The 27,486-nt window shown below is 35.5% G+C and overlaps 1 protein-coding gene across 8 annotated transcripts in view; it reads right to left on the bottom strand.

Moving 5' to 3' along the window:
- ZPBP (zona pellucida binding protein) overlaps positions 1 to 27,486 on the bottom strand; it is a 105,834-nt gene that overhangs the window by 52,748 nt on the left and 25,600 nt on the right. For all 8 annotated transcript variants that reach the window (XR_012375953.1, XR_012375952.1, XR_012375954.1 and 5 more), the window contains 2 exons: positions 19,090 to 19,308; positions 4,725 to 4,801 (listed from right to left, as the gene is read on the bottom strand). Coding sequence is in view for 5 of the 8 variants with exons in the window: in XM_025853121.2 (XP_025708906.1) it covers positions 4,725 to 4,801; positions 19,090 to 19,308 (296 nt within the window). In the remaining 3 variants the exon portion in view is untranslated. The remainder of the gene's footprint in view (positions 1 to 4,724; positions 4,802 to 19,089; positions 19,309 to 27,486) is intronic.

Below are 27,486 nucleotides of genomic sequence, written 5' to 3'. Positions count from 1 at the left end.
ATTTCCAATCAAAAGGCGTAGAGTGGTTGACTGGATACAAAACAAGACCTAACTGTATGCTGTCTGCACGAAACTCACTTCAGGTTTAAGGAAATACAAAGAACGAAAGTGAAGGAACAGAAAATGCTATTCCATGTAAATGGAAACTAGAAGAAAGCTGGAAAAGCTATACTTATATAAGACAAAATAGATATTAAGGCAAAATATGTAGTAAGAGTCATTATATGTCCATCAACTGATGAACGGATAAGGAAAATGTGTATATACACACAGGAATATTACTCAGCCATCAAAAAGAATGAAATCTTGCCATCTGCAACAATGTGGATGGAACTAGAGGGTATCATGCTGAGTGAAATAAGTCAGTCAGAGAAAGACAAACATCATATGATTTCACTCATAATGTGGAATTTAAGAAACAAAACAGATGAATATAAGGGAAAAGAAGGAAAAGTAAAAAAAGACAAAATCAGAGAGGGAGACAAACCATAAGAAACTCCTCTTAATTCTAGGAAACAATCTGAGGGTTGCTGGGGGGGATGGGGGGTCGAGATGTGGTAACTGGGTGATGTGATGTAATGAGCACTGGCTGTTATATGCAACTAATTAATCACTAAACTCTAAGTCTGAAACTAATTAATACACTATCTGTTAATTGATTTTAAATAAAAAAAATTCAAAGAGCGTGTCAGCAATGAAAAAGAAACAAGTAATCAAAGGTAAAAACTTCCAGTTATAGTAGCCACCCCCCCAACCATGGAGGGTATGTCCCAAGACCCCCAGTGGATGCCTGAGAACTGTGACTATTACTCAACCTTATACATACCATGTTTTGTTCTATCCACACATACCTATGGTATAATTTAAATTATAAAAGTATACCACAGTAAGGGATTAACAACAGTAACAAAATAGAACAATTATAATAATGTATGATAATAAAAGTTATGTGATTGCAGTCTCTTTATCTCTGACTCTTAAAATACCTTATTGTACTGTACTCGCCCCCTTGTTTTACTTGTGTGATGATAAAAATGCCTACATGATGAGATGAAGTGTGGTGAATAACGCAGGCATTGTGACACAGCATTAGGTTAATACTGACCTACTGACGAAAGAAGGAAGATCATATTCTTCTGGACTGTAATTGACCAGGGGTAAACTGAAACCATGGGGAGTGGAGCTGCAGGTATGGTGGGACAACTGTACAAGGTAAGTAAGTCTAGCGATGTCAGGTACAGCATGGTCACTCTGGTCAACAACACTGTATTGTATATTTGAAAGTTGCTAAGAGAGTAGATCTTAAAATTCTCATCGCATACCAAAATGTGCAACTCTGTGTGTTTACAGATGTTAACTTAGTGTGGTAATAACATTGCAATATATACCTATATCAAATCATTATGTTGTAAACCTAAAACTAACACGTTGTATGTCTAAAACCAATACCGTGTTATATGTCAATTTTATCTCAAAATAAATAAATAAGTGGGTAGATAGAGAAAATGAAACTCTAAAAATACACTCAAAGGATGAAAAAGGGAAAAAAAATTAGGCGACAATAGTAAAATAGTAGACATAAATCCAATTGTATCAATAATTACATTAAGTTTTATTGGAATAAATGCTCCAATTAAAGATTTTTTTTTTTATTGAGAGAAGAAAGGGGTCAATTATATGTTGCTTACAAGAAACATGCATTTTAAATATAAAGAGAGAGATAATTCAAATTAAATGGTTAGGAACACATATCCCTTGCAAACAGTAAGCATAGGAATACTGAATTAATAACATTAATTTTAGATAAAATTTGAGAGCAAGAATTAAAGGGGACATTTCATAAGGATAAAGAACAAACTACAGCTTTTAGTTTAAAGGTCTTGCATATTTTCTGCTAAATTTATAATGAAGACACATGTGGGTTTTTTCAATAAAGGCAAAATTAGTATTTGATACAAAAGAATGAACATCCATAGCATAATCTCTCAGAAAACTAGGAACAGAAGGGAACTTACTTGATCTGGTAAAAGACATGAAAATTTGGAGCTAACAGCATATTTAATAGTGGAAGCCTAAATGCTACCCCCCCAAGATCAGGAACAAGAAAAGAAAGGAAAGAAAGTATCAACTCTCACCACATCTATTCAACATCATACTGTAGATTCAAACAGGATCAGTAAAGAAATAAAAGGCATAAAAATCAGAAAAAAAAAGAAACAGTCTCTTATTTGTATATGACATGATGATTTACATAAAAAATCCTAAGTAATCTTTAAAGTAACTACTTTAAGAAATGAATTTAACAAGTGGCTATAAATACAATATGCAAATATGCAACATGCAAGCACCTATTAAAGACTGAAACAACTGGCCAATGAATTTTTTAAATATCCATTTAAGACAGCACTAGGAAAAAAAATCCACAAAATACTTAGGAATAAATTGAGCAGAAAATGTGCAAGACCTTTAAACTAAAAACTGCCAAAAAACAAATAAATAAATAAAAAGGTGAATTTTTTAAACCTAAATAAATGGGGAGAACTAACATGTTTAGGTATTGGAAAATTTAATATTATCAAAATATCACTTCTCACCAATTGACCTATAGATACATGGTAACTCCTATCAGAATCCAGGGCATTTTTTTCTTTGTTTTTGGAAATCTGACATGGTGATTTTAAAACCTTCTGGAAATAAAAAGGACCTAGAACATCTAGAACAATCTTGAAAAGGAACCAAGATAAAATCGTTATACAACTTGACACGAGATTTGCTGTAAAGGTACAGGCATGAACAAAGTGTGGTGCTGGCATAAGGACTGACAAAGACATCACTGGAAGAGAAGAGTGGAAAAACACAGTACATTTAAGAAGAAATAGAACATATTTGGATCAAATCTTCAAAGAGATGTATCTCCACAGGGACAAATATGCCAAAATAAGTTTGAATTTACCATAGTCGGGGGAACATTTCAAGTTACTTAGATCTTGCTAAAACCACAGTTGGGGGAACATTTCCGCTTACTTAGATCTTGCTAAATTTAAAGTGTATTTAGTAATAAATAAGAGTTAATACAAAATGAAAAGACCTGAAAGTTGAAAACTGAATGAAATGAACAATAAAGCAGATAATATTAAATAATTTTTCAGGTTTGTAAATCAAAGTCCCCAGAATGCTTCTGTGAAAATACTCTGCTCTGGAGATTTTGAATTCTTTTTATTATTATGCTATTATTACACTTCCATCAACCAGAAAAATACTTTATTTTAACATAATAGGCAAAAAGAGACCATTTTATGCCAGGAAGCCTAGAAAAGAGGAAGGGAAACAGGAAGGAGAGCAGAAGAGAAAAAGCAGACAAACAGATAGCAAAAAAAATTTCAAAAACGTATGTATCCAAATGACAGGAAAAATTACAGGCAGAATGTTCGTTAAGCAACCTAATACTTAAAGCATGTAACATTCTTAAGGAGTTAATAAAATTGCAGACCTTTGTTACTGCAAGTTTCATGGAATGCAGAATTTGATTTTTTTTTTCTGTTTCTATATAAGAAGTACAAATAAAATTGATTCTCAATATTAAATGATATAAGGGAACTACAAATGGATACCAGCATGAGATCACCGTGAAGGAAAATAATAAAATGTCTCTGTTTCCTTCCTTACTCCTAATTCCTCTGCTTGAACACACATTCCCACATCACTAAGAAATTATATCAGCTGCAGGTCTATGACCATTTAAAAGTCTGAAAATGGGTAGAAGTCTAAAAGATGTGCCATTAATTAAAGACGATTAGCACAGTAACCATGGATTAAGAAATAGTAATCGAAAAATAAGACTGACTGCTCTCTGTTCCTGGTGCCCCAGAACATAACTTCTATTTCCAAAGTTAAAAAAAAAATTAAAAAAAAATTAAAAAAAACCTACCTCAGAGATGAAAGGTAAGTCCTAAGGAAAATTTTTAAATGGAAATACCTGATAACATATAGATTGATGATGCAGCTAAATTTTGGGAGGCTTACGGGGCACAAATAAAGAAATCGTTCCCCTGTCAGTTTCACTGGGCAGAAGTAATGGGTGTGGACCCGAATACGCAATACCTATACCTTTATAAGGAAATTTTGACAATTATCATAATGTAAGTAATCTTAAATTCCAAGTATTTAAAAATAACATTTTCTTAAAAAGTGCTTCTTATCACTGAGGAGTAACCAGACACAGGACACAACACTGCAGGAGGTTACTGAGTGTGAACAGTATGTGAAGTATGACATGAGAGAAAACTACACTGGATTGCTGCTGGGAGCTTCAGCCTAATTTCTGCCTTAAACACAGACACAGGATGCTGGTTTCAGAGCAATATGAAAAGTTACAACATGACAGATCAAACTTAAAATTTTAGGATGGGTAACAGTAACACTGAGAGAATTCTACTTGATTAATAATTATAAATTACCATGGAACAGCAAATAAGGCCAAAGAAAGAAAAATCATCTCTCTTAACACAGTTACAAGATGCTAAATTTTAAAGCATTTCATAAAAATATTAACTGCATTACCTTCCTGTCATTTGTTATTTGATGAAGTTTTACTTTTACTGTTGAATTTCCTAAATGTGGGGGGGTGGATTTGATGTGTTCAATAAATAGCTAAGATGCTTACTTACACACTGAGCATGTTCATTTTTTTCTTTTTTTAATTTCTCCAGCCTCACATAACATACCTTAGACAGTCTTTTGGAAGATTCACAACTATGGTCCGTACATGGCTTAGGTCCTTTTTCAGTGTCTAGAGATGAAACTGAAAAAATACATTATCTTTTATCAAGGGCCCAAAGTCTATATCACAATATTAAAATTGGTTTTGGAAAGATAAAACAGGTCATTTATCTAATATTTCTCTTCCACTAATAATTAAGCAATTTCCTAATGTTCAACTACACTATTCAGCTATAAATCTAAGCCAAAGATTTGTTTTATATAAATCAGGAAAACCTATTACAGTGCACCTAAGAATTAATAATAATGTTAGTAACAATAACAACAGTGCCTGATGATGAGAAGAAAGACTACAGCAGAAATACACGAAATAGAGAACAGAAAAATCATAGAAAAGCTTCACCAAACTAAGAGTTGCTTCTTTGAAAAGTAAAAAAAATTTATAACCCCTTCGTGAAACTAACCAAGGAAAAAAGAAAGGGCCCAAACCAACAAAATTATAAATAAAAAAGGAGACACAACAACCAATAACATGGAAATTCAAGGGCTCATTAAGAGGCTACTAGGAATAACTATACACCACTTAACAGTACAATGTGGAAGACATAAAAACTTGCAGAGACATAAAAGTCAAAGAGGAAATCAGAAAAAGATGACTTAAGGATTTCCATTAAATAATCTTTCTAAATTATTTCATCAACTTAATTACCAGTGTTCTAAAACCTTCAGTTACTTCCCACTATTGATCAAAATATATAAAAAGAAATCTGATTTCTATCCGTAGGTTTAGCACTGATAAACACAGGCATATTACTTAATATCTCTTTGAAACCCAGTCTCTGCTCTGTAAAACAAGAGGCTAAATATTATGATTTTGTCATTCTTTCTAGCTGTGAAAATATGATTTAAAATATAAATGTCAATCTTAACAATCTAAGCTCTCTATAACCACAATCATGACTATTTTACTTTCCACAAATTCTCTACATGAGAACATAGATCCTTGCTCATATTATCAACATTTGCCTGACATTATATAAAGTATGTTGGATGGATAAGCACTGATATGAAGATAATAAAATTGACCATAAAGTATTAATAATGCAGAATACACTTGTAGAATACTGGGAAATCTTCATTACTGCAATATTCTTTTTTATTATCTCCCCAAACCAGTACACATCATGAAATTTCCCTGTTGCCATCTGAACGGATATCATAAAGTATTATAAAATATCACAAAAAAGACAATATAGTACATCAGAGTGATTTTATAAAATCAAACAGAACAGATGTTAAGCTGAAGCAGACCTCCAAGGACTGTAGATTTGGAAAAAAGTATTTTTTTTTTTATGGACTACTTTTTAAATCCTTTAAAAATAAGACCATCATAAAAACAGACCCAGGAGGGGCGCCTGGGTGGCTCAGATGGTTAAGCGTCTGCCTTCAGCTCAGGTCATGATCCCAGGGTCCTGGGATCGAGCCCCGCATCGGGCTCCCTGCTTGGTGGGGAGCCTGCTTCTCCCTCTCCCTCTACTGTTCCCCCTGCTTGTGCTCTCTGTCAAATAAATAAATAAAATCTTAAAAAAAAAAAAAATAGACCCAGGAAATTTAAAATCTCTAGACCTGTGTATCAAAAATATACAACGGAGTTAAAGAAAGCATTTTCAAAATGTAGCCAAATATTTAAAACATTATTTACCTAAGCTAAAGCTTTTGAAACTACTGTTCATTATGAATTCAAAAGATGGTAGACCAGAGTCTACCAATTTATCATAGTATGATTATGAGATCAGATTATGAAGACACACAATTTTGTTTTTAATTTGAATCTGTATAAAAGTTTAAGGCAAATTTAAAAATCCATCAAAATCTACTATTTATTGGGGCACCTGGGTGGCTCAGTCGTTTAAGTGTCTGCCTTCAGCTCAGGTCATGATTGGGCTCCCTCTTCGGCAGGGAGTCTGCTTCTCCCTCTGCCCCTCACCCTGCTCATGTTAGCTCTCTCTCTCAAATGAATAAGTAAAATCTTTAAAAAAAAATTACCATTTATTAAACTAAAGCAATATTGCTGGAAACAATAACAGAGAATCCACAGAAATTATCCAGACTCTAGAAGCAGTACAGACAGTGATTAATCAAGTCATTAACATCAAGAATGTTTACCTTATAATTCAGTACTAAAGGTAGTAAGAGCCAACAGGCAGTATATTCCTGCTGCTGCCCAGTACCATGTTAGGTAAACCATACAACACTTATGCTGTCTAGATCAGTCCACTCAATTAGCTCTATGGATCCGACAGAGCACAATTTCTTTCTGAACCCCTGCCTCCTTTGATATACCTGGCTTTACTTAGGCTAGACAGCCAAGCTCCTCTTATATGAAATTATGTACTCTTTTTTTTATCTTTTTATATGAAACTTTCTACAAAATTTGAAAATGAAAAAGACAAAAATGACATCTGTAAAGTGGTGAAGTAGGATATTTCAAGCCACATCCTACCACAGAAATGCTGACAAAAATGACCCAAAACAGTCAAAATCAAGTTTGTTGAAACTCTGGAAATTCCTCATTTTTACATCAACGGAGAAAATGCTGAGTCAACAGAAGCTGACTTATGCACAGCACTTAAAGACTCTTTTATCAGAACACTAGCTAACATCAAGCTAAAGGACATGAGACATGAGAGATCACATACAACAAAGAATATAGTCTTTACAAAGGTAGTTTAGATAAGTCACTAAACAAACAACTACAACCCACATGAGCAACAAAAACACAAAAGAGGTGGAAGAATCTGACTTCATGATTACTACCTGTTAGAATATTCAAAATGTTCAGTTTTCAAAAAAAATTATAAGGAACATGAAGAAAGAAGAGTATGAACCAACAGCCAAAAAAAAAAAACAAAAAACAAAAAACAAAACTATCCCTGAGGAAGCACAGAAATTGGAATTAAATAGACAAAGATTCTATATATCAACTGTATTAAATATACTCAAAAAACTAAAGGAAATAATGAACATAGAACAACAAAAAGGAAAATGATTTCTCAACAAACAGAACATATTAATAAAGTGAAAGATGACATAAAAAGAAACCAAAAAGAAATTCTGGAACTGAAGATTACAACAATGAAAATGAAAAACTCACTGCAGGCTTTCAATTCCAGATTTGATCTTGTGAAAGAATCAGTAAACTTGAGGATAGGTAAACTGAAATTATCAGTTAGAGGAGCAGAAAGAAAAATCAGGAAAAGAAATGAAAGCCTAGGAGACCTGTGACACATCAAGGGTACCAGCATATGCATAATGGGGGTCAAAGGTGAAAAAAAAAGAAATGAACTAAAAGAACGTTTGAAAAATTAATGCCAGTAATGTCCTAATTTGATAAAAGACATGTATCTACATATCCAAAAAGACCAATGGAATTCAAGTAGGATAAAGGCAAGGAATTTAACAGTGAAACACATTATAACCAATCTGTCAAAAATCAAAGTCAAAGAAATTATCTTGAAAGCAGAAAAAGAGAGAGAGAGAAGAAAAAAAGGAAGTTGTCACTTTAAGTCCATAAAAAGATTAATAGATTTCTTGTAAAAACAAACAAACAAAAAAACACATGGAGGTCAAAGGCAGTGAGATAACATATTTGAAGTATTAAAAGAAAAAAGGTTCCAACCAAGAATCCTGTATCTGGAAAAGTATCCTTCAGAAATGAAGAAGAAAGTAAAATATTCCAACCACAATGTTTGCAACATTAGCTAGTAACAGGACGACAGACAGTAATTCAATGCTATGCAAAGAAATAAAGAATAGTGGTAAAGTCAACTCCACAGACATATGGCAATACTGTTGTATTTTTATCCTTTTAACTTCACTTTTTTCATGTATATGGTTAAAAAGAAATACATAAGATAAATCTATGTTAGTGGTAAACAATGTATAATAATGCAATTACTGAGAACATCATAGGCAGGAAGGAACAAACTATACTGGAGCAGAGTTTTGGTACACTGTTCAAACCAGGCTAGTATTCAAACTATACAGTTACATTTTCAAGTTATTAACTGTAAAACTCAGGATAGCTGCCAAGAAAATAACGAATATATTCAGAAAAAGAAATGAGAATAAAATCAAAATGTTATTTTATAGTCAATTAAACACAAGAAAAATCAGTAACAGAACCATTAAGAAATAAAAAAGATAAAAGAGAACTTCTGGTTTATAGTCCAACGTGAAAGGCACTTGGATGCTGTCACTCCTGTCCTCCCAGGAGAAGAGGTAAACAAACTGAGACTCACAAACTCCTCTTTGATTCACCCAACAACTGAGGTCTCAAGGAAAACTGCTGCCCACACAACTGTAGAGAAAAAAGGTGGATATGGAGAATTATTGCTTACCAGGAGCACAAGCCCCAGAACAAGAGCCTGCCAGGCGAGCTAGTGCCAGGAGGAAAAAAACCTCAACTTAGAATCTGTTGAAGGCTTGCAGTGAGAAAGCTCAGATATTAAAATTCCAGCTCACAGAGACCTCCACACTTTCATGAGTTTTGCCTCCATCAGTCCCAAGAGGCTCTCAGGGAGGGGATTGAAAACAAATCCCCTTGTGCTTCTAACATGAGGAAGAACAAAATAAACACTTAGAAATGCACCAAGAATACTCACTTGTCTTCAATAAAAGTCTGCCCTAAAGAGAAATATTTTACCGCAGCTTAAGCACCTTGAGGTTTACCGGAGTTTAAATGACCTTGCAGACTGGAAATATCCAACTCCAACAACTTATAGGCTTCCAGTGCAAACCAAGGAAGAGGAGAAAAAACACTGCTGAAGGTTTTACACCAAAGGTCTAAGCTGTCTAAAACCTTGAGATCTGGTTGTGGGGCGATAGGATGCTTTTGCTACCTCTACAAATTACCACCACATCAACAGGGTATCTTATAAACCAGGAGATTACAACAGGAGGATTTTAAATCCCAACCTTATTTAATAAGAAGACTTTAGGGAAACAACAAAGGAGACAAACACAAGAGTATCACAGAAATTTTCAGCCTCTGAAACCCAGAGTTCTCATAAAACGTAAATAGAGCCCAAATCCTAAAGAGATAAACAATATTATAATAAAACATACCTAACTCTGTTCTTACTATGAGGCACATCATGTCCAGTTTTCAATAAAAACTTCCAAGAAATACTCAAAGGCAAAAAAGTTTCAAGAAACACAGCAAGCAGGGTGTCTGGGTGGCACAGTTGGTTGGGCATCCAACTCTTGATTTCAGCTCAGGTCATGATCTCAGGGTCATGAGATCGAGCCCTCTATCAGGCTCTGAGCCCAGTGTGCAGTCTGCTTGAAATTCTCTCTCTCCCTCTTGACCTCTGGCCTTCCCCCTTCCACTCTCACCCTCTCTCTCTAAAACAAAATAAGTAAATAAAATCCTAAAAAAAGAAAGAAAGAAAGAAAGAAAACAGAACAAGCATTATAATCATACTCAGAAATGGCAGAAACGTTGACATTATCAGACTGGAAATTTAAAATACCTATGACAATATGCAAAGGGCTCTAATGGAAAAGTTAGACAACATGCAAGAACAGATGGGTAATATAAGGAGAGAAATTAAAACTCTAAGAAAGAATCAAAAGGAAATGCCAGAATTAAAAACACCATAAAAGAAATGAATGGCTTCCATAAGCTCATCAGGAGATTCGATGTGGCTGAGGAGAGAATCAGACTGGATTGAAGATTGAAATATGTCAGTGGTCACTTCCGAATCTGAAAAGCAAAGTGAAAAAATGATGGGAAAAAAACAAACAGAAAAGAATTTCTAAGAACTGCTGAACACCAACAAAAGTTACAATGTACATACAATAGGAATGAAGGAAAAGAATGAATGAAATGACTCTTTTTAGCAATAGTGGATGAGAATTTTCCAGTTAATGACCGACAAAAGCAGAGCTCCAGGAAACTGACAGACAACATGCAAAATAAATACTGAAAAATCTTCACAGGGGTATACCATATTCAAGCTATAGAAAATCAAACGAAAAGAAAACCTTGAAAGAAGCAAGAGGGAGGAAAAAAACTTCTTACTTATAGAGAAGGAAGGGTAAGATTTACATCGAGGACGACTCTGGGAAGGTGGCAGAGTAGAAGTCTCCCCTCAGACACAACAATTTCAGTGGAATAATCTGTGCCATGTAACTGTTTTGGAATTCAGGAGTCTATGGAATTACGGCAATTTCCAAGAGAAGGCTTGGACAGCCAATTGTTAATTTCAGTCAATTTTGGCTCTTAGCACAGTAGTGGCTCCCCATCCAACATCCCAAGACCCATGGCAGGCAGCTGTGTGTGTATTCTTGAAATAGCTTGTACACAGCTTGTGGGAACCAAGATGGGGGAAATTAAAATAAAACAAAAACAAAAACAATCCTGACCTCCAAATACGAGATGTGTGCTTGATTTGCTCATGCTTCTTTCACAGAGATGCAGGTAAGAGGCAGGTGGCCATTACTGTTGCACTTCCTTCCGTGTCACAAGCCCCTCTCATGCTAGCTGAGATGACTAACAGAAGACCAGAAAAGGCCGGTGCCCTTTTTCACCTCATTTTTCTCCTCTTCCTTTTTGGGTAGCCAGGCATTAGGCAGTAGGGTATCCAAAAGCAACATTTATGGGAAAAATTAGGAAGTGACCATATATGCACAAAAAATGTAAAAGAAAAGACAAGACCTGAGAGAACTTAAGTTTGTATATCGCAAAGACTGTTGGCACGATTTAAAAAAATAAACAACAAAATAAACAAACCCTAGAAAAGGAGAAGAATCTGATTTCTACACTTACACTATTAGATTCGAGTGCCTGTGTTCAACAAATCATAAGACATATAAAGAAACAGTATGGTCCATTCAAAGGAAAAAAGTAAATCAATAGAAACTATCCCTGAAAAACACCTGATATCAAGTTTACTGGACTAAGACTTAAAACAACCTCCTGGAAGATGGGGAAAGAATTAGAGAAGATGTAGATAAACTCAAAATTATGTATGAACAAATGTAAATATTAATAAAGAGACAAGAAACCTAAAAAGAATTCTGGAGCTGCCAAGTAGAACTGAAGTGAAAAAATCACTACAGTGATCTGAAGGCAGATGTGATCAGGCAGAAGAAACAATCAGCCCACTTGAAAACAAAACATTAGAAATTCAAATCTGAGGAAAAGAAAAAGACTGAGGAAAAGTGAGCAGAACCTAAGAAAATTTTTGAACATCATCAAATGGACCAAAATATACACTATGGGAGTCCCAGAAGGAAAGAGAGAAAGTATCAGAGCAATCATTTTAATAAACAGTGGCTGAAAACTTCTCAAATTTGATGAAATCATGAATATAAACATCTAAGAAGCTCAACAAATACCAAGTAAGGTGAACTCAAAGAGACTTGCAGGAAGATACACTATAATGAAGCTTTTGAAAGACAAAGAATCATGAAAGCAGGAAGAAAGAAGTAATCTGTCTTATACAAAGGATCCTCAGTAAGATTATGAGCTGATTTAGCATCAAAAATTTTAGAGGCCAGATGTCATAGGCTGATATATTCAATGTGCTAAAAGTTGTTTTTTGTTTGTTTGTCTTTTTAAGTATCAACCAGGAATCCTGTAACATGCAAAACTGTCTTTTTAGAGTAAGGAAGATTCCTAGATAAACAAAAGCTAAGGGAGTTTGTTAACACTAGACCTGCCCTCCAAGAAATGCTCAAGGGAGTCCTGCAGGTGAAAGGGAAGGACACAAGACAGTAACTTGAAGCCCTATGAATAAAGATCTGGATAAAGGTAAATATGTGAGTAATGCTAAAAGCTACTACTATTGTAAGATTGGATTCTAACAGCAATGTTTACATGATTTAAGAAGCTCTTTAAAAACAATTAGTCTAAAAGCTAGTACTACTATAACTTTGGTTTATAACTTCACACTTTACTTTCTGCATAATTTGAGACTAAATTCATTTAAAATAATTATATTGGGAGCAATTTATAAAGTCATAATTTTATGGCACTGACAATGGAAAAGTGTGGGAACAGAACTGTTAAAGCACACAAAAGACAAAGATACTATAAGAAAAGAATATTCTAGATCCATATCACTAATAAACACTGATGTAAAACTCAACAAAATACTAGCAAACTAAATTCAGGAGCCTATTAACAGGATAATATACCATGAGTAAGTGGGATTTATTACCAGAATGCAAGGATAGATCAGCATATCAAAATCAATCATTGTAAGACACCACATTAACAGAATAAAGGGACCAAAAACCCACATGACCATCTCATTTGATGCAGAAGAGTCATTTTACAAAATTCAACACCCTTTCATGGAAAAAAATACTCAACAATGCAGAAACAGGAGGAAAATCCCACCATATAATGAAAGATACACAGATATATATAATCAGTAGCCAATACCACATTCAGTGGTGAAAAGCTTTTCCTCCAAGACCAGGTTCAAAACAAGGATGTACACTTTTGCCATTTCTATTCAACGAAGTACTGGAAGTTCTAGCCAGTGCAGTAAGACAGGAAAGAGAAATAAAAAGTATCCAACTGGAAAAGAAGTAAAATTCTTTCTGTTCACAGATGATGTTACATTTTATGTAGGAATAAAGATTCCATAAATAAAACTGTACAAACAATTCAGAAGACTTGCCAGATACAAAGTCAGCTGTGTTTCTATATACTACAACCAACAGCATGAAAAGGAAAATATGAAAATAACTTCATTTATGATAGCATCAAAAAAAAAAAAAAAACACCTAGGAATTACCTTAACCAAGGAGGTGAACTACTTATACCATGAAAATTACAAAGCATTGCTGAGAAAATAAAGAAGACATATATGAATGGAAATGTGCCCATGTTCACAGATTGGAAGACCTAATATGATTAAGGTGTTAATACTATCCGAAGCTATCTATGGATTCGATGCATTCCCTACCAAAATCCCAATGTCCTTATCTGGCAGAAATGGAAAACCAGATGCTAAAAACCAGGGAATTGCAACTGATTTCAAATAGGCAAAGCAATGCTGAAAGAAGAACAAAATGAAAGACTTACATTTCCAAATTTCAAATCTCACTTTACAAAGCTACTATCAAAACCTTCTGATCAAAGCAGTGTGATACTATAATAAGGACAGGTACATGGAAAAATGAAATAGAAGAGTCCAGAAATAAACCCATATGTCTGTGGCTAGCTGACTTTCAACAAGGGTGCCATTACAATTCAATGGGGGAGACCCCAGTCTCCAAAAAATGCAGCTGGGACAACTGAACATGCACACTTCAGTGAAGACTGGACCCATATTTCACAGTATTTAAAAATAAATTACCTTAAAATCAATCTTTGACCTAAATGCAGGGGTAAAACTTGAAAATTCTTAAAAGAAAACAAAGGAGTATACAAAAAGATCAATAAACAAGTTTACACTTCAAGGAAAAAGAAAGAATAAAAAACAACAACAACAACACTTGTCCCAACATTAGAAGAAATAACAAAAAAACAGATGTCTTCTTTGAAAAAAAAAGTCTGTTCATGCCTTCTGCCCGTTTTTTGGATTGGATTATTTGGTTTGGGGGTTCAGTTTTACAAGTTCTTTATATATTGTGGATACTAAACCTTTATCAGATCTATCATTTGCAATTATCTTCTCCCATTCCATAGGTTGTCTTTTAGTTTTGTTGATTGTTTCCATTGCTGTGCAAATCTTTTTTAAGTCCCAGTAGTTTATTTTTGCTTCTGTTTCCCTTGCCTCAGGAGACCTATCCTGAAAGAAGTTGCGACAACCAATGTCAAAGAAGTTACTGCCTGGGTTCTCTTCTAGTACTTTATACTTTCAGGTCTCATATTTAGGTCTTCAATCCATTTTGATTTTATTTTTGTGTATGGTGTAAGAAAGTCGTCCAGTTTCATTCTTTTGCACATAGCTGTCCAGTTTCCCCAACACTATCTGTTGAAGAGATGAAGAGACTGTCTTTTTCCCATCGGATATTCTTTCTTGCTTTGTCGAAGATTCATTGATTGTATAGTTATGAGATCATTTCTGGGTTTTCTATTCTGTTCCATTGATCTGTGTCTATTTCTGTGCCAGTACCATACTGTTTGGATCACCACAGCTTTGGAATATAATTTGAAGTCCAGAATTGTGATGCCTCCAAGCTTTGCCTTTCCTTTTCAAGATTGTTTTGACTCTTCGGGGTCTTTTGTGGTTCCATACAAATGTTAGGATTGTTTGTTCTAGTTCTGTGAAAAATGTATTTTGGTATTTTGATAGGGATTGCATTAAATGTATAGACTGCTCTGGGTAGTATAGACATTTTAACAGTATTTGTTCTACCAATCCAGAGGGGGAGGTTGGTAGAGGGACTGGTTAAATGGGTGATTGGAATTAAGGAGTGCACTTGTCATGATGAGCACAGGGTGATGTATGGAAGTGCTGAATTACTAGGATGTACACCTGTAACTAATATAACACTATATGTTAACTAGCTGGAGTTAAAAATGTTACAAAAATTAAAGCAGAAATAAATGAAATACGGAATAGGAAAAAATAGAAATTATTAACAAAAACGACAGCTGGTTCTTTGAAAAGATAAAAAATTGATAACTTTTAGCCAGATAAGCAAGAAAAAAGAGAGGCTCAAATAAGTAAAATTATAAGTGAATAAGGAGACATTACAACTGATCCACAGAAATACAAAGGCTCATTAGAGACTGCTATGAATAACACTATACCAAAAACTTGACAACCTGGAAGAAATGAGTACATTTTTTTTTTAAAGATTTTATTTATTTATTTTAGAGAGAAAGAGAGTGAGGTGAGGGGAGGAGCAGGGGCAGAGGGGGAGAGAGAAAGAGAGAGAGATAGAGTCTCAAGCACACTTCACACTGGGTGCAGAGCTCAATTTGGAACTCCATCTCATAATGCTAAGATCATGACCTGAGCCGAAATCAAGCTTAACTGACTGAACCACCCAGGCATCCCAGAAATGGGTACATTCTTAAAACACACAACCTACCAGGACTGAATCATGATAGAATAGAAAATATGAACAGATCAATAGCAAGTAGAGACTGAATTAGTCCCCAAAAGAAAAATCCCAGAACCAGGTATCTTCAGTGGTGAATTCTGCCAAATATTTTCAAAAAACTAATGTTAATCCTTCTCAAACTCTTCCAAATTACTGAAGAACAGGTAACATGCCCAAACTCATTGTGCTTGGCCTGATACCAAAGTCAGATAAGGACACTACAAGAAAACTACAGACCAATATCTCTAGAGACCTGTATCTCTACATACAGACCAATATATAATGAATATAGAAGGAAAGATTCTCAACAAAATACTAGCAAACCAAATTCAGTAGCACATTAAAAGCTTCACACCCTATGATCAAACAGGATGCATCCCTGGGATGCAAGGATGGTTCAACAAATGCAAATCAACAACTGTGATGCATCCCATTAATAGAATGAAAAATAAAATCCCATGATCGTCTCAACTGATGCAAAAGTATTTGACAAAATTCAGTAGCAATTCACAATAAAAACTCCTAATAAATTGGCTTTAAAGGAAAGTACTCCAATATAATAAAAGCCATATACGACAAGCCCACAGCTAACACCATACTCAATGGTAAAAAGTTGAAAGATTTTCCTCTAAGATCAAGAACAAGATAAGGGTGCCTACCCTCACCATTCCAATCTAATAGTATTAAAAGTCCTAGCCTGAGCAATCAAGCAAGAGAAAGAAATCAAAGGCATTTGAATCAAACACAAATAAGTAAAACCATCTCTGTCTGTAGACGATGTGATCTTACATATAGAAAACCCCAAAGACGCCACCAAAAAACTTGTCAGATCTTATAAATGAATCTAGTAACCTTGTGGGACATAAAATAACATGCAAATATCAATTGCATTTCTATACAATAACGGCACATCACCTTAAAAGAAAGAAAACAATCCCACTTATAATAACATCAAAAATAATAATATACTTACGAATAAATTTAAACAATAAGGTAATAAGGTAAAAGATCTGTACACTGAAAACAGTAAGATACTGATAACGAAAACTGAAGACTCACAAATAAATGAAAAGATATCCCATGTTCATGAATTTAAAGAATCAACATTGTTAAAATGTCCATACAACCCAAAGCAATCTATGGATTCAATACAATCTCTATCAAGATTCCACCAGCATTTTTTACAGAAATAAAAAAAAAATACTCAAATTTTTATGGGACCACAAAAGACCCTGACTAGCCAATGTATTTCTGAGAAAGAGGAAAACTAGAAGCAGTACATTTCTAATTTCAATGTATATTACAAAGGTATAGTAATCAAAGCAGTATGGTACTGGCATAAAAACAGACACAGATCTATGGAAGAGAAATGAGAGCCCAGGAAATAAACCCATGCATATAAGGTCAAAGGAGCCAAGAATACTCAATGGAGAATAGGTAATCTCTACGATAAATTGTACTGGGAAAACCAAATAGTCAGTCACATGCAAAAGAATAAAACTGGACTCCAATCTCAAACCACTCACAAAAATTAATCTGAACTGGATTAAAGACTTAAATGTAAGACAAACCATAAAATTCCTAGAAGAAAACATACAAGAATGCTCTCTGACAGTGCACATGCCAATGACTTTATGAATAGGACACCCAAAGCACAAACAATGAAAACAAAAAAACATGTGGAACTACATCAAACTAGAAAAGTTCTTCACAGTAAAAGAAACAAGTGTGTGTGTGTGTGTGTGTGTGTGTGTGCATCCATACACAATGAAACAGTATTTAGCCATGAAAATGAAGGAAATTCTGCCATTTGCAACAAAGTGGTTCATGAACCTTGAGGGTACCATGCTAAGTGAAGTAAGTCAGACAGAGAAAAATAAATACTTATGATCTCACTTATACATGGAATAGACAAAAACCACTCACAGGAACAGAGAACTGACTGGTGGTTGCAGGGTAGCAGGTGGGGCCTGAGGGAAATGGATAAAAGTAGACAAAGGGTATAAACTTTATATATATATTTATACATATATATATATATACACACACACACACACATACACACACACACACACACGAAATCCTTACATCGTACTTCTTAAACTTACATACTGTTATATGCCAATTTATTTCAATAAAGCTGGAAAGAAAATAAAAATTGGGCCAAGGACTTGAATATACTTTTCTCCATAAAATATACACAAATGGCCAAAAAGTACACGAGATGTTCAACATCATTAGTCATTAGAAATATGCATATCAAGCTCACAATGCCTCATTTCTATTGTATATCGTATCTTTTCTCTTATGGGTTCAACTTTACTTTCAAGGTCTTCTAAGGACTATTAAATGCCTATTAATACCACCTATTAAACACATTGGGTACAAAGACCTCATAACTCTTAGGAATGCTAATAGTGAGTCCTTGAAGAGCTAAAGAGTCTAACTGTGATACTTTGTCTCAGGGGCTACAGACTCACTTTCAAAATTTTTCTGAAGAGGGAGAAAAGTAGTAAAGAAGATAAAATACAGTGCAAACGGGGTTGAACTCTTTTTTTCCTGTAAAGCTTCACACCTCTCAGCTGTGTCTAAAAATTCAATCCCTGATGGCCAAAAAACCAAACCAAAAAAATCCCCCCCCCCGAAAAAAACCCAGAAAATTGGAGAAATGTGAGTACAATCAAACATCAGCAGCAGAGGAATCAAGGACAGAGTGAGGAGGAAAGGAAAACAGCAAGCAGTATCATTTGAGATGGACAGAGGATGGAGTCCTATTGCCAGGGAATCCAATAAAAACGTATGGATAGTTATTCCACAGTGTTTACTCATAAACAGGTCCTTTATAAATATACATATAGATACAAAATCAATTCTTTGTTTTCCAGAAAACCTTGGGCCTCCACTCTGCACTGTTATTAGGAAAAGCACAGTAAGCTGTTAAAATGGTCCCTCTGGTCTATAATATTAACTCATGTTATTAGAATTAGGTGCTTTTACAAATTAAATCTTTGTAACAGCTAAATATCAAGATAGGCATTTCTTTATACCAAATTCTATTCTCTAGTAAATTACCACAGCAAGGTTTAGTTATTTGAGATTGCCAACATTTCATTAAGTACGAGAATCGGTAGAATTTTATTTTGGGGCCTATCAGAACTAAGTCAAAGTAGAGAACATGAAACATATTCAGAGCTATAACGTTTACTTTCAAAAAATGCTGCAGGTAATTCACATGTCTTCAAAATTTGCTTTTTGTTTTCAATTCATTTTCTTTGAAGAATTATATATACTTACCTGAAAATGTAAAGAACAATTCATTTTGCAAACCAGCTCTTTGCATCTTAACACGATGGCATTCCGACTTCAGTAAAGAAACTTCACATGAAAGGTCAAGAACCAATTTGCTTAAAATCTGAAGAAGTTTCTTCTCAAAAGAAATATTATAGATGCTATTGCAGGGAGCTGCATGATATCGAGCTGTGAACTGGTAATAATAATGAGGCTCACGATAAGCTGTAAAAAATTAAGGAAAAACACAAAAGTGGTTATTTAAACAATGAAAATATATTGCAACTACTAAAAAGAAATCATTACTTGGAATAAGTTCATAGTGTTCTTATATCCATCCTGAGGAAACTGAGGGATACAGGGATTATGTCACATGTCCAATGCCTATGGAATAAAAACTAAGATTCTGGGTGCCTGGGTGGCTCAGTCGGTTAAGCGTCCAACTCTTGATTTTGGCTCAGGTCACAATCTCAGGGTTGTGAGGTTGAGCCCCTACCAGGCTCTGCGGTCAGCAGAGAATCTGCTTGAAAGTCTCTCCCTCTCCCTCTGCCCTCCCCCCCCGCCACTTGCTCACGTTCACTCTCTCTCCCTCAAAAATAAGTAAATCTTTAAAAAAAAAAAAAAAAAAAACTAAGACTCTAACCAAGAAGCCTGCCCCATACATAGTCTGTGCCCTTAACCAATACAATATTCTTCCTCAAACTTAGGAATGAAATTTCTCGAAGTTTAAATATTCATTTTAAAATAAACAACAGGGTGCCTGGGTGGCTCAGTAGGTTAAGCGTTTAGCCTTAGGCTCAGGTCATGATCCCGGGGCCCTGCATCAGGCTCCCTGCTCAGTGGGGAGTCTGCTTCTCCCTCTGCCTGCCACTCCCCCTGCTTGTGTTCTCTCTCTCTGTGTCAAATAAATAAATAAAATCTTTAAAAAATAAATAAATAAAATAAACAACAGTCCTGTAATTATCAACTATAGGCAAAAACTAGTATGTTTCTCATAAATCTACCAGTTTGAGTTCCATTACAGTATCTGACACTGAGAACATTTTTTTCTAACCATTTTAAAATCTCACCGAAATGAAAGGAAAAATATAAAAATGATAAGAAATCCATAATGATTATATACATATTATGTCACCACATTTCTCTGATACAATGACATCAAAATAAAAATCAACAATGAAAATCTGTCAAACATTTTAAAATAAAATACTACTAAATAACAAATGGCATATGCCATAAAGTGATGATGATTGAAAATATTATTAAAACTATAATAATGTGACACGACAGCTGGAGAAACGGTACAAGCCCACTTCCTAATGAAAGTGATGTCAATTACTTTTAGAAGACAACCATTTATAACCTCTGGAAATGGTCCTAATGTAAGCAGAAAGAGATAGGGGTTCCCAGAAAAAGAAAGACATAGCTTTCTGGGCATAAGAAAAGTGATTTCAGGCCCCAGCCATCTTAGGAAAGCATATAGGAATGAACAGCCTGTACTAGACCAGGAGACAGCCTAATCATACCAGGAACAATAAATTAGTGATAAAATTCCCAGTGCTAGTTAGTTATGACAACTATCTCAATTAATTATGAGCAGACAGCAGTTCACCACATTTTATTCTATCACCACTCTTTAGAAGAACCTGTGCTAAAACTTCAAAGCTGCAAAAGAGCTGAGAGATCTAGTCCAAGCCACTCACTTTGTGGACTTGCACACTATTGCTCAGGGAACGCAAAAGGATTTAAACACATTCTTTGGGCGAGAGTAGTGGAAATGAGGCACCACCCAGGAGGTGAAATGACATTTGCCAGGAACACAATCCTCGACCACCCCACGGGCTGGTGGCTGAGGCCCTGGTTGGGGAGGAAGAAGTGTGTACAAACTAGGGAAGGCTAAATATTTTCTTGTAGTAACCAGAGTCAGCAAATGGTCATCAACTATTATTTACTACTTTTCTGATAACAGAAATAATCTTTGTGGAAAGACAAACAAAAAATTTGTTAAGCAAACAAGCAACCACACCAACTCCCAGTGCTGATTCAAAAGTGAAGTCTGGCCTGACACACCCGTGAGTTACCTTCGTAGGATCTAAACCCCTCTGAGCACTCAGGACTCTGGACCCACCAGAGCCAGAGACCTGATGACGCCCACCCCCACTGGCCCTCGGGACGTTGACCTGGACTCTGCCACCTTAAGATGACTTTTTGCCCAACTCCAACCCGTATTCCCCCTTGAGCAAGCCCCTTCATAAATATGGATGCACCCTTAGTCAAAGCTTCCCCAATTTTATCGTTCTAGGAGACACTGCTGTGGGAAAGATCCCTGATGTTCTCCTTACTCGTTCCAAGTAGAACCTTTCCTTTTCCTATTCTTTGGCTCGGCTGTATCTTTAGGCTCCACACCCACCAAGGGGAGAACTGAGTTTGGGGTAACACTAGGGCAAAGAAAAAAGGGAAAAAGCATTTGTTCCAAAAAATCTACTAAAAGTCAGTAAGATCTGAGGAGTTGAAGCCAAACCTCCCTCCCTCACTCCCTCCCCTCAGCTAGATGGAAACTCCACCACAGACTAGTACAGACAGGAATGCAGGGCGCCCTCTTACCCCAGCTCCCAGACAGCAGCCTCCCAGGAGGGGCAGGAGGTCAGCATTTCCACTGCTGACTGGAGCTACCTGTTGCTCAGGTGAACTTGCAGGTGATACAGTGGAGAAGGGATGACTCCCTTAGTCCACTCATCAGCACTTTGCGAGACAGAGGCTCAACACTGCCTGCAGCAATGCTGAGAATCCTAGGGGCCCTCACAGCCCTTGCCCAGTTTATGGTGTGAGTGGATCCACACCAGGAGCAGCAAACGGAGGAGTCCCAGGGATGCCGCTGTTCCCCCTCCACCAAGCGCTAAGCAACTAGAGCAGGGTGGCACTCAGCGGGAGCATACCATGTCCCCACCCTCAGCCCAGGGGCTGCAGGTCAGACGATTTGCCAAAGGGGAGGAGCAGGCTGTAGAACAGAGAGCTCCAAATCTTTTCTCAAAGGAACAGACACTACTTGAGATCCAGTGCAGGGAAGTTTGAACCTCAGGGTAGTCTCAAAAACAGCAGAGGTCAGGGGCGCCTGGGTGGTTCAGCCTTTAAGCGTCTGCCTTCAGCTCAGGTCATGATCCCGGGGTCCTGGGATCGAGCCCCGCGTCTGGCTTCCTGCTCTGCAGAGATCCTGCTTCTCCCTCTCTCTGCCGCTCTGCCTACTTGTGCTCTCCTATCTCTCTGTCAAATAAATAAAATCTTAAAAAAAAAAAAAAAAAAAACCAGCAGAGGTCTTGTGAAAGACAATTGGGAAAACTTTTATAGATTCATTGGATAAACAGGTGAATAAGAGCCTGCCTAGTTTGTCAGAGAGCAACATTGGAAAAGTCAGCTGGGAGGAGCTATCCCAGAGTCAGAAAAAAATCTCAAACACTGACCTGGGGAATATCACTTCAAAGGAACCCAAATTTAACTGGATCAGTCTTCAGAGGAATTTATGCCCAGGGCATTGTTAAAAACAAAAGATCCATCATACTGCTGTGGGTACACTCATGCTGCACCTTCCTAAAACAAACAAGGGTGGGGGGGTGGGCGTGGGGTGTCTTCGTGTTATGGTGGGTGAGGAGTGAACCTCACAGAAATGATGTAGGCACTTGCTCAGCAAATAAACATGAAATAATTATCACAAGCCTGGGGAGGGCAGGGGTGTAGGTCACTACCCAGAGTTCCTACACTATCTAAAAGGTCCAGTTTCTGGAAAAAATTTGAGTCAAGCAAGGAAACAGGAAACTATGACTCATGTACTGGAAAAGCTAGGGAATAGTAACCACTTGTGAGAATGATCAGATATGGGATTTAAAAGATAAGTGTTTCAAAGCATTCATCATAAATATGTTAAAACAGGCGCCTAGGTGGCTCAGTTAGTTGAACATCTGCAGTTTTGGCTCATGTTGTGATCTCAGTGTCATGAGATCGAGCCTCACGTCAGGCTCCACACTGAGCATGGAGCTGGCGTGGGATTCTTTCTCTCTCTTCCCCTCTGCCCCTTCCCCTGGCTCGTGCACATAAAAAGAAAGAAAATGTTAAAACAATTAAAGGTAATTATGATTAAAGACGGTAGGCATAATGACAATCTCACATCAAATAGGGAATATCTATAAAGAATTGTAAAAAATGAACCACGTGGACATACTGCAGTTGAAAAATGAAAACACTGAAAGCAGAAATGGACCAAGGGGCTCAGCAGATGTGATCTGGCCAAAAAATGAATCAGCTAAGAGAAGTTCTCCAGAATGAAAGAACATGACCTCAGTCAATAATGTGAATCCACACCAAAAAATAAAGTGCTCCAGTAAAGGTAATTATATAATTATGAAGACAGTGTAAGTGCATATTTTTTCTACTTTTTTCCTCATTCCAGATTTAAAAAGCAGTTGTATCAAAGAATCTGTATACAAGGTACCATTGGTCCCCATGTATGGGGCTACAGAAATGACTACCGATGGTAACTTGATACATGGGAGCAAATGAAAAAAATCAAAAATGCTCAACAAGAAGATGGATAAAACAAAACCTATAAACATACACCCCCTCTCCTTTCTATTTCTGGCTTCTCAGAAACCACAAACTATATAAAATAATAACTATGTATTGTTAGTTGTGCAACATTTACAAATATACCATATAAAATATTAATACCACAAAAAAGCAGGAAAAGGGAATATATATACATAAGAGTAACATTTCCATAACTCACTGGAATTAAGTAGTATAAATGTCAAGGTGACTGTGATAGGTTAAAATATATGTGGTATGTCTCAGAACGGTCAATAACGGAATAACTCAAAAATATATAGTGAAAAATCATTAAAGAAATTAAAATGCCACATTAGAAAATGTGCATTTACTTCAAAAGAATTAATGAAAAATAGAGGAACATTCATGAAACAAGAAATACAATAGTGTATATCTAATTATATAAAAATAATGTTAAATGTGAATGAATGATACTATCTAATCAAAAGGCAGAAACCGAAACTGGATTGAAAAAGCAGTATCAACTATGGTGTCTACATGAGCCACATATTACATTAAAAGATACAAATAAATTGAAAGTAATAAAATGAAAAATGATACACTATGCATACAGCAACCACAAGAAAGCAGAAGTGGCTATACAATTATCAGGCAAGACAGACTTTAAAAGAAAAAAAAAATGTTCCTAGAAAGAGGAATATTTTATTAAGATAAAAAGGACAATCCCTCAATTATAAACACAGACACACCTTAAAACAAAGCATCAAAATGAAACAAAATCTGACAGAAATAAAAAAAAGAAATCAACAGCTAAACACTATTAGTTAGAGACATCAATGCCATGCTTACGGTAATAGAACAAATAGGAAGAAGAACAACAAAGAAATAGAAGACTTGAGTAATGTCACGAACCAAACAGAACCAACAGATATGTACAGAACTCTCCACCCAACAGCAGCAGAATATACTTTCTTCCCAAGTGCTCATAGCACATTCTCAAAGATGTTGCACATTCTAAGCTACAAATCTCAATAAACTTAAAAGGATTGAAATACAAAGTATTTTCTCTGACTACAATGGAATAAAATTAGAATAACAAAAAGAAATTTGAGAAATTCACAAAAGAAACTAAGAGTTAACCAACTGTGCCACCCAGGTGTGCCAAATTCTAGAAAACATTTAAAGAAATGCTAACAATTCTTAATTAACTCTTCCAAAATCAGAAGATGAAGAAAAACTTCCCAATTCATACTATGAGACCACCATTACCCTGACAGAAAGACCACACAAAAAATTTATCACAAGAAAACTATGGGTCAATCTCTTATGAATACAGATGAGAAAACTTTTAACAAAACACTAAGCAAACTGAATCTTGCCGTGTACTGAAAGAATCATACATCATGACCAAGTGAGATTTATCCCACAAATGCAAGGTTGGCTTAACATTTGAAATCCAATGAATGTAATACACTATGAAATAAAAACCACATAATTATCTCAATGGAGGAAAAAAAAAAAAAAACACTTGACAAAAATCCAACAATCTTCCATACATCCACACATAATCAACAAACTTGGAATAGGAAACTTCCTCAACCTAATCAAGGGCACCTACATAAAAATCACAGCTAACATCACATTTACAAGCAAGGCAAGAATGTCTGCTTTCACCATTCTTATTCAGCAAAATACTGGAAGTCCATTCACCACAATAAGAAAAACAAGGAATACAAATTGAAAAAAAAAAAAGAAGAAATAAAACTGTCCCTGTGTGTTTATGACATGACTGTGTCACAAAGAATCTACAAAATAAAAAGATTCTGGAACTGTTAAGTAACCTTAACAAGATGACAGGTTATAAGATTAAGACACAAATAATAAATCACTGGTTATGTATTAACAATAAACATGTGGAATCCAAAATTTAAAACCTAATACCATCCAAAATTGTTCCAAAAAACAAAATAATATACTTAGGTATGTACTTAACATGTACATAAAAGAAATAAGAATAGATTAAGAAATAACAGATAAAAGAAATTAAGACCTAATTAAATGGAGGTATACCATGTTCATGAATTGAAACACTCACTACAGAAGAGGTGACAATTTTCCCCCAAACTTATCTATAGAGTAAATGTAATTCCCATAGAAATTCCAGCAGGACATTTTGTAGATACATTCAAGATTATTCTAAAATTCATATGGAAAGAGAATGGCCCGGAAAACATAAAAACAATCTTCATAAAAAAGAATAGTGGGAGGAACCAACTCTACTTGGTATCGAATGTTTCCAGATAGCTATATTAACTAACAGTGTGGTACTGGCAGAGATATAGACCTATTGATCAATGGAAGAAATGAGAGAACCCAGAAATAGACCCCCACAAATATTCTCAACTGGTTTTTAACAAAGGTACAAAAACAATTCATCAAAGGAAAAACAGACTTTGCAAGAAATGAAGCTGGCATAACTATATGTCCATACATAAAAAGTTAAAACCTCATACCTTATAGAAAAATTAATTGAAAATGTGTGACATTAAAAGTAAAACTGAAAGACTTTAGAAAAAAAATAGGAGGATATCTTTGTCTATGGCTAGGCAAAGAATTCTTAGACTTGATACCAAAAGTATGATTAATAACCAAATTTGATAAACCAGACCTCATTAAATTGAAGAACTTTGGCTCTGCAAAACTACTACAAGTTATAAGACATTAAGGAGAGAAATTGAAGAAGACAAATAAATGGAAAGATAGTCCATGTACGTGTGTTGTAAGAATGAACATCGCTAAAATGTTCATACTACCCCAATCAATCTGATTCAATAAAATCCTTATCAGAATTCCAATGGCATTTTTTACAGAAATAAAACAATCCTAAAATTTGTATGGAACCACAAGACTCCAAATAGCCAAAGCAATCTTGAGAAAGAACAAAGCTGGAGGCATCATGCTCCCTGATTTCAAACTCTATTATGAAGCTACAGTAATGAAAAAAGTATGGTATAGAGACAGATAAATGGAAGAGACTAGAGAACCCAGAAATAAATCCACATATACACAGTCAATTAATTTACAAAAAAGGAGTGAAGAACACGCAATGATGGAAAGGACAGTCTCTTCAATAAATGGTGCTGGGAAAACTGGACCACCCAAAGAAGAGAGTGAAACTGGACCACTATCTTACACCATACACAAGAATAGATTAAAGAACTGAATGTAAGACCTGAAACCATAAAACTCCTAGAAGAAAATATAGATGACAAACTCCTTCGCAATTTTTCTAATCTGACACCAAGAATAAAAGCAACAAAAGTAAAAATAAACAAGTGGGACTACATGAAACTAAAAAGCTTCTGCACAGCAAAGGAAACAATCAACAAAATAAAAAAGCTAACTTACTAATAGAAGAAAACTTTTGCAAAACATGTATCTGATAAGCAGTTAATATCCAAAATATATGAAGACCTGAGACAACTCAACAGCAAAAAACACAATCCAATTAAAAATGGGCGTAAGATTTATATAAACATTTTTCCAAAGAAACACAGCTGGCCAAGAGGTACGTGAAAAAAATATTCAACGTCATCAATCAGGGAAACGCAAATCAAAACCACAATGAGGATACCACCTCACACCTGTTAGAATGGCTAGTATCAAAGACAGAAACAACGTGTGTTGGTGAGGATGTGGAGAAAGGGAACCTCTGTGTACTGTTGGTGGGCATGCAAACTGGGGCAGCCACTGTGGAAAACAGTATGGAAGTTCTTCAAGAAATGAAAATTGAACTACCATATGACCCAGCAATTCCACATCTGGATTTGTCCCCCATAAAAGCAC

This window comes from Callorhinus ursinus, unplaced genomic scaffold, assembly GCF_003265705.2.
Source record: "Callorhinus ursinus isolate GAN/ISIS: 27379988/994484 unplaced genomic scaffold, GSC_fseal_2.0 scaffold60, whole genome shotgun sequence".
Taxonomy (NCBI): Eukaryota; Metazoa; Chordata; class Mammalia; order Carnivora; family Otariidae; genus Callorhinus; species Callorhinus ursinus.
The sequence above is the reverse complement of the archived record's forward strand: the minus strand, read 5'-3'. Positions and strand labels throughout refer to the sequence as shown.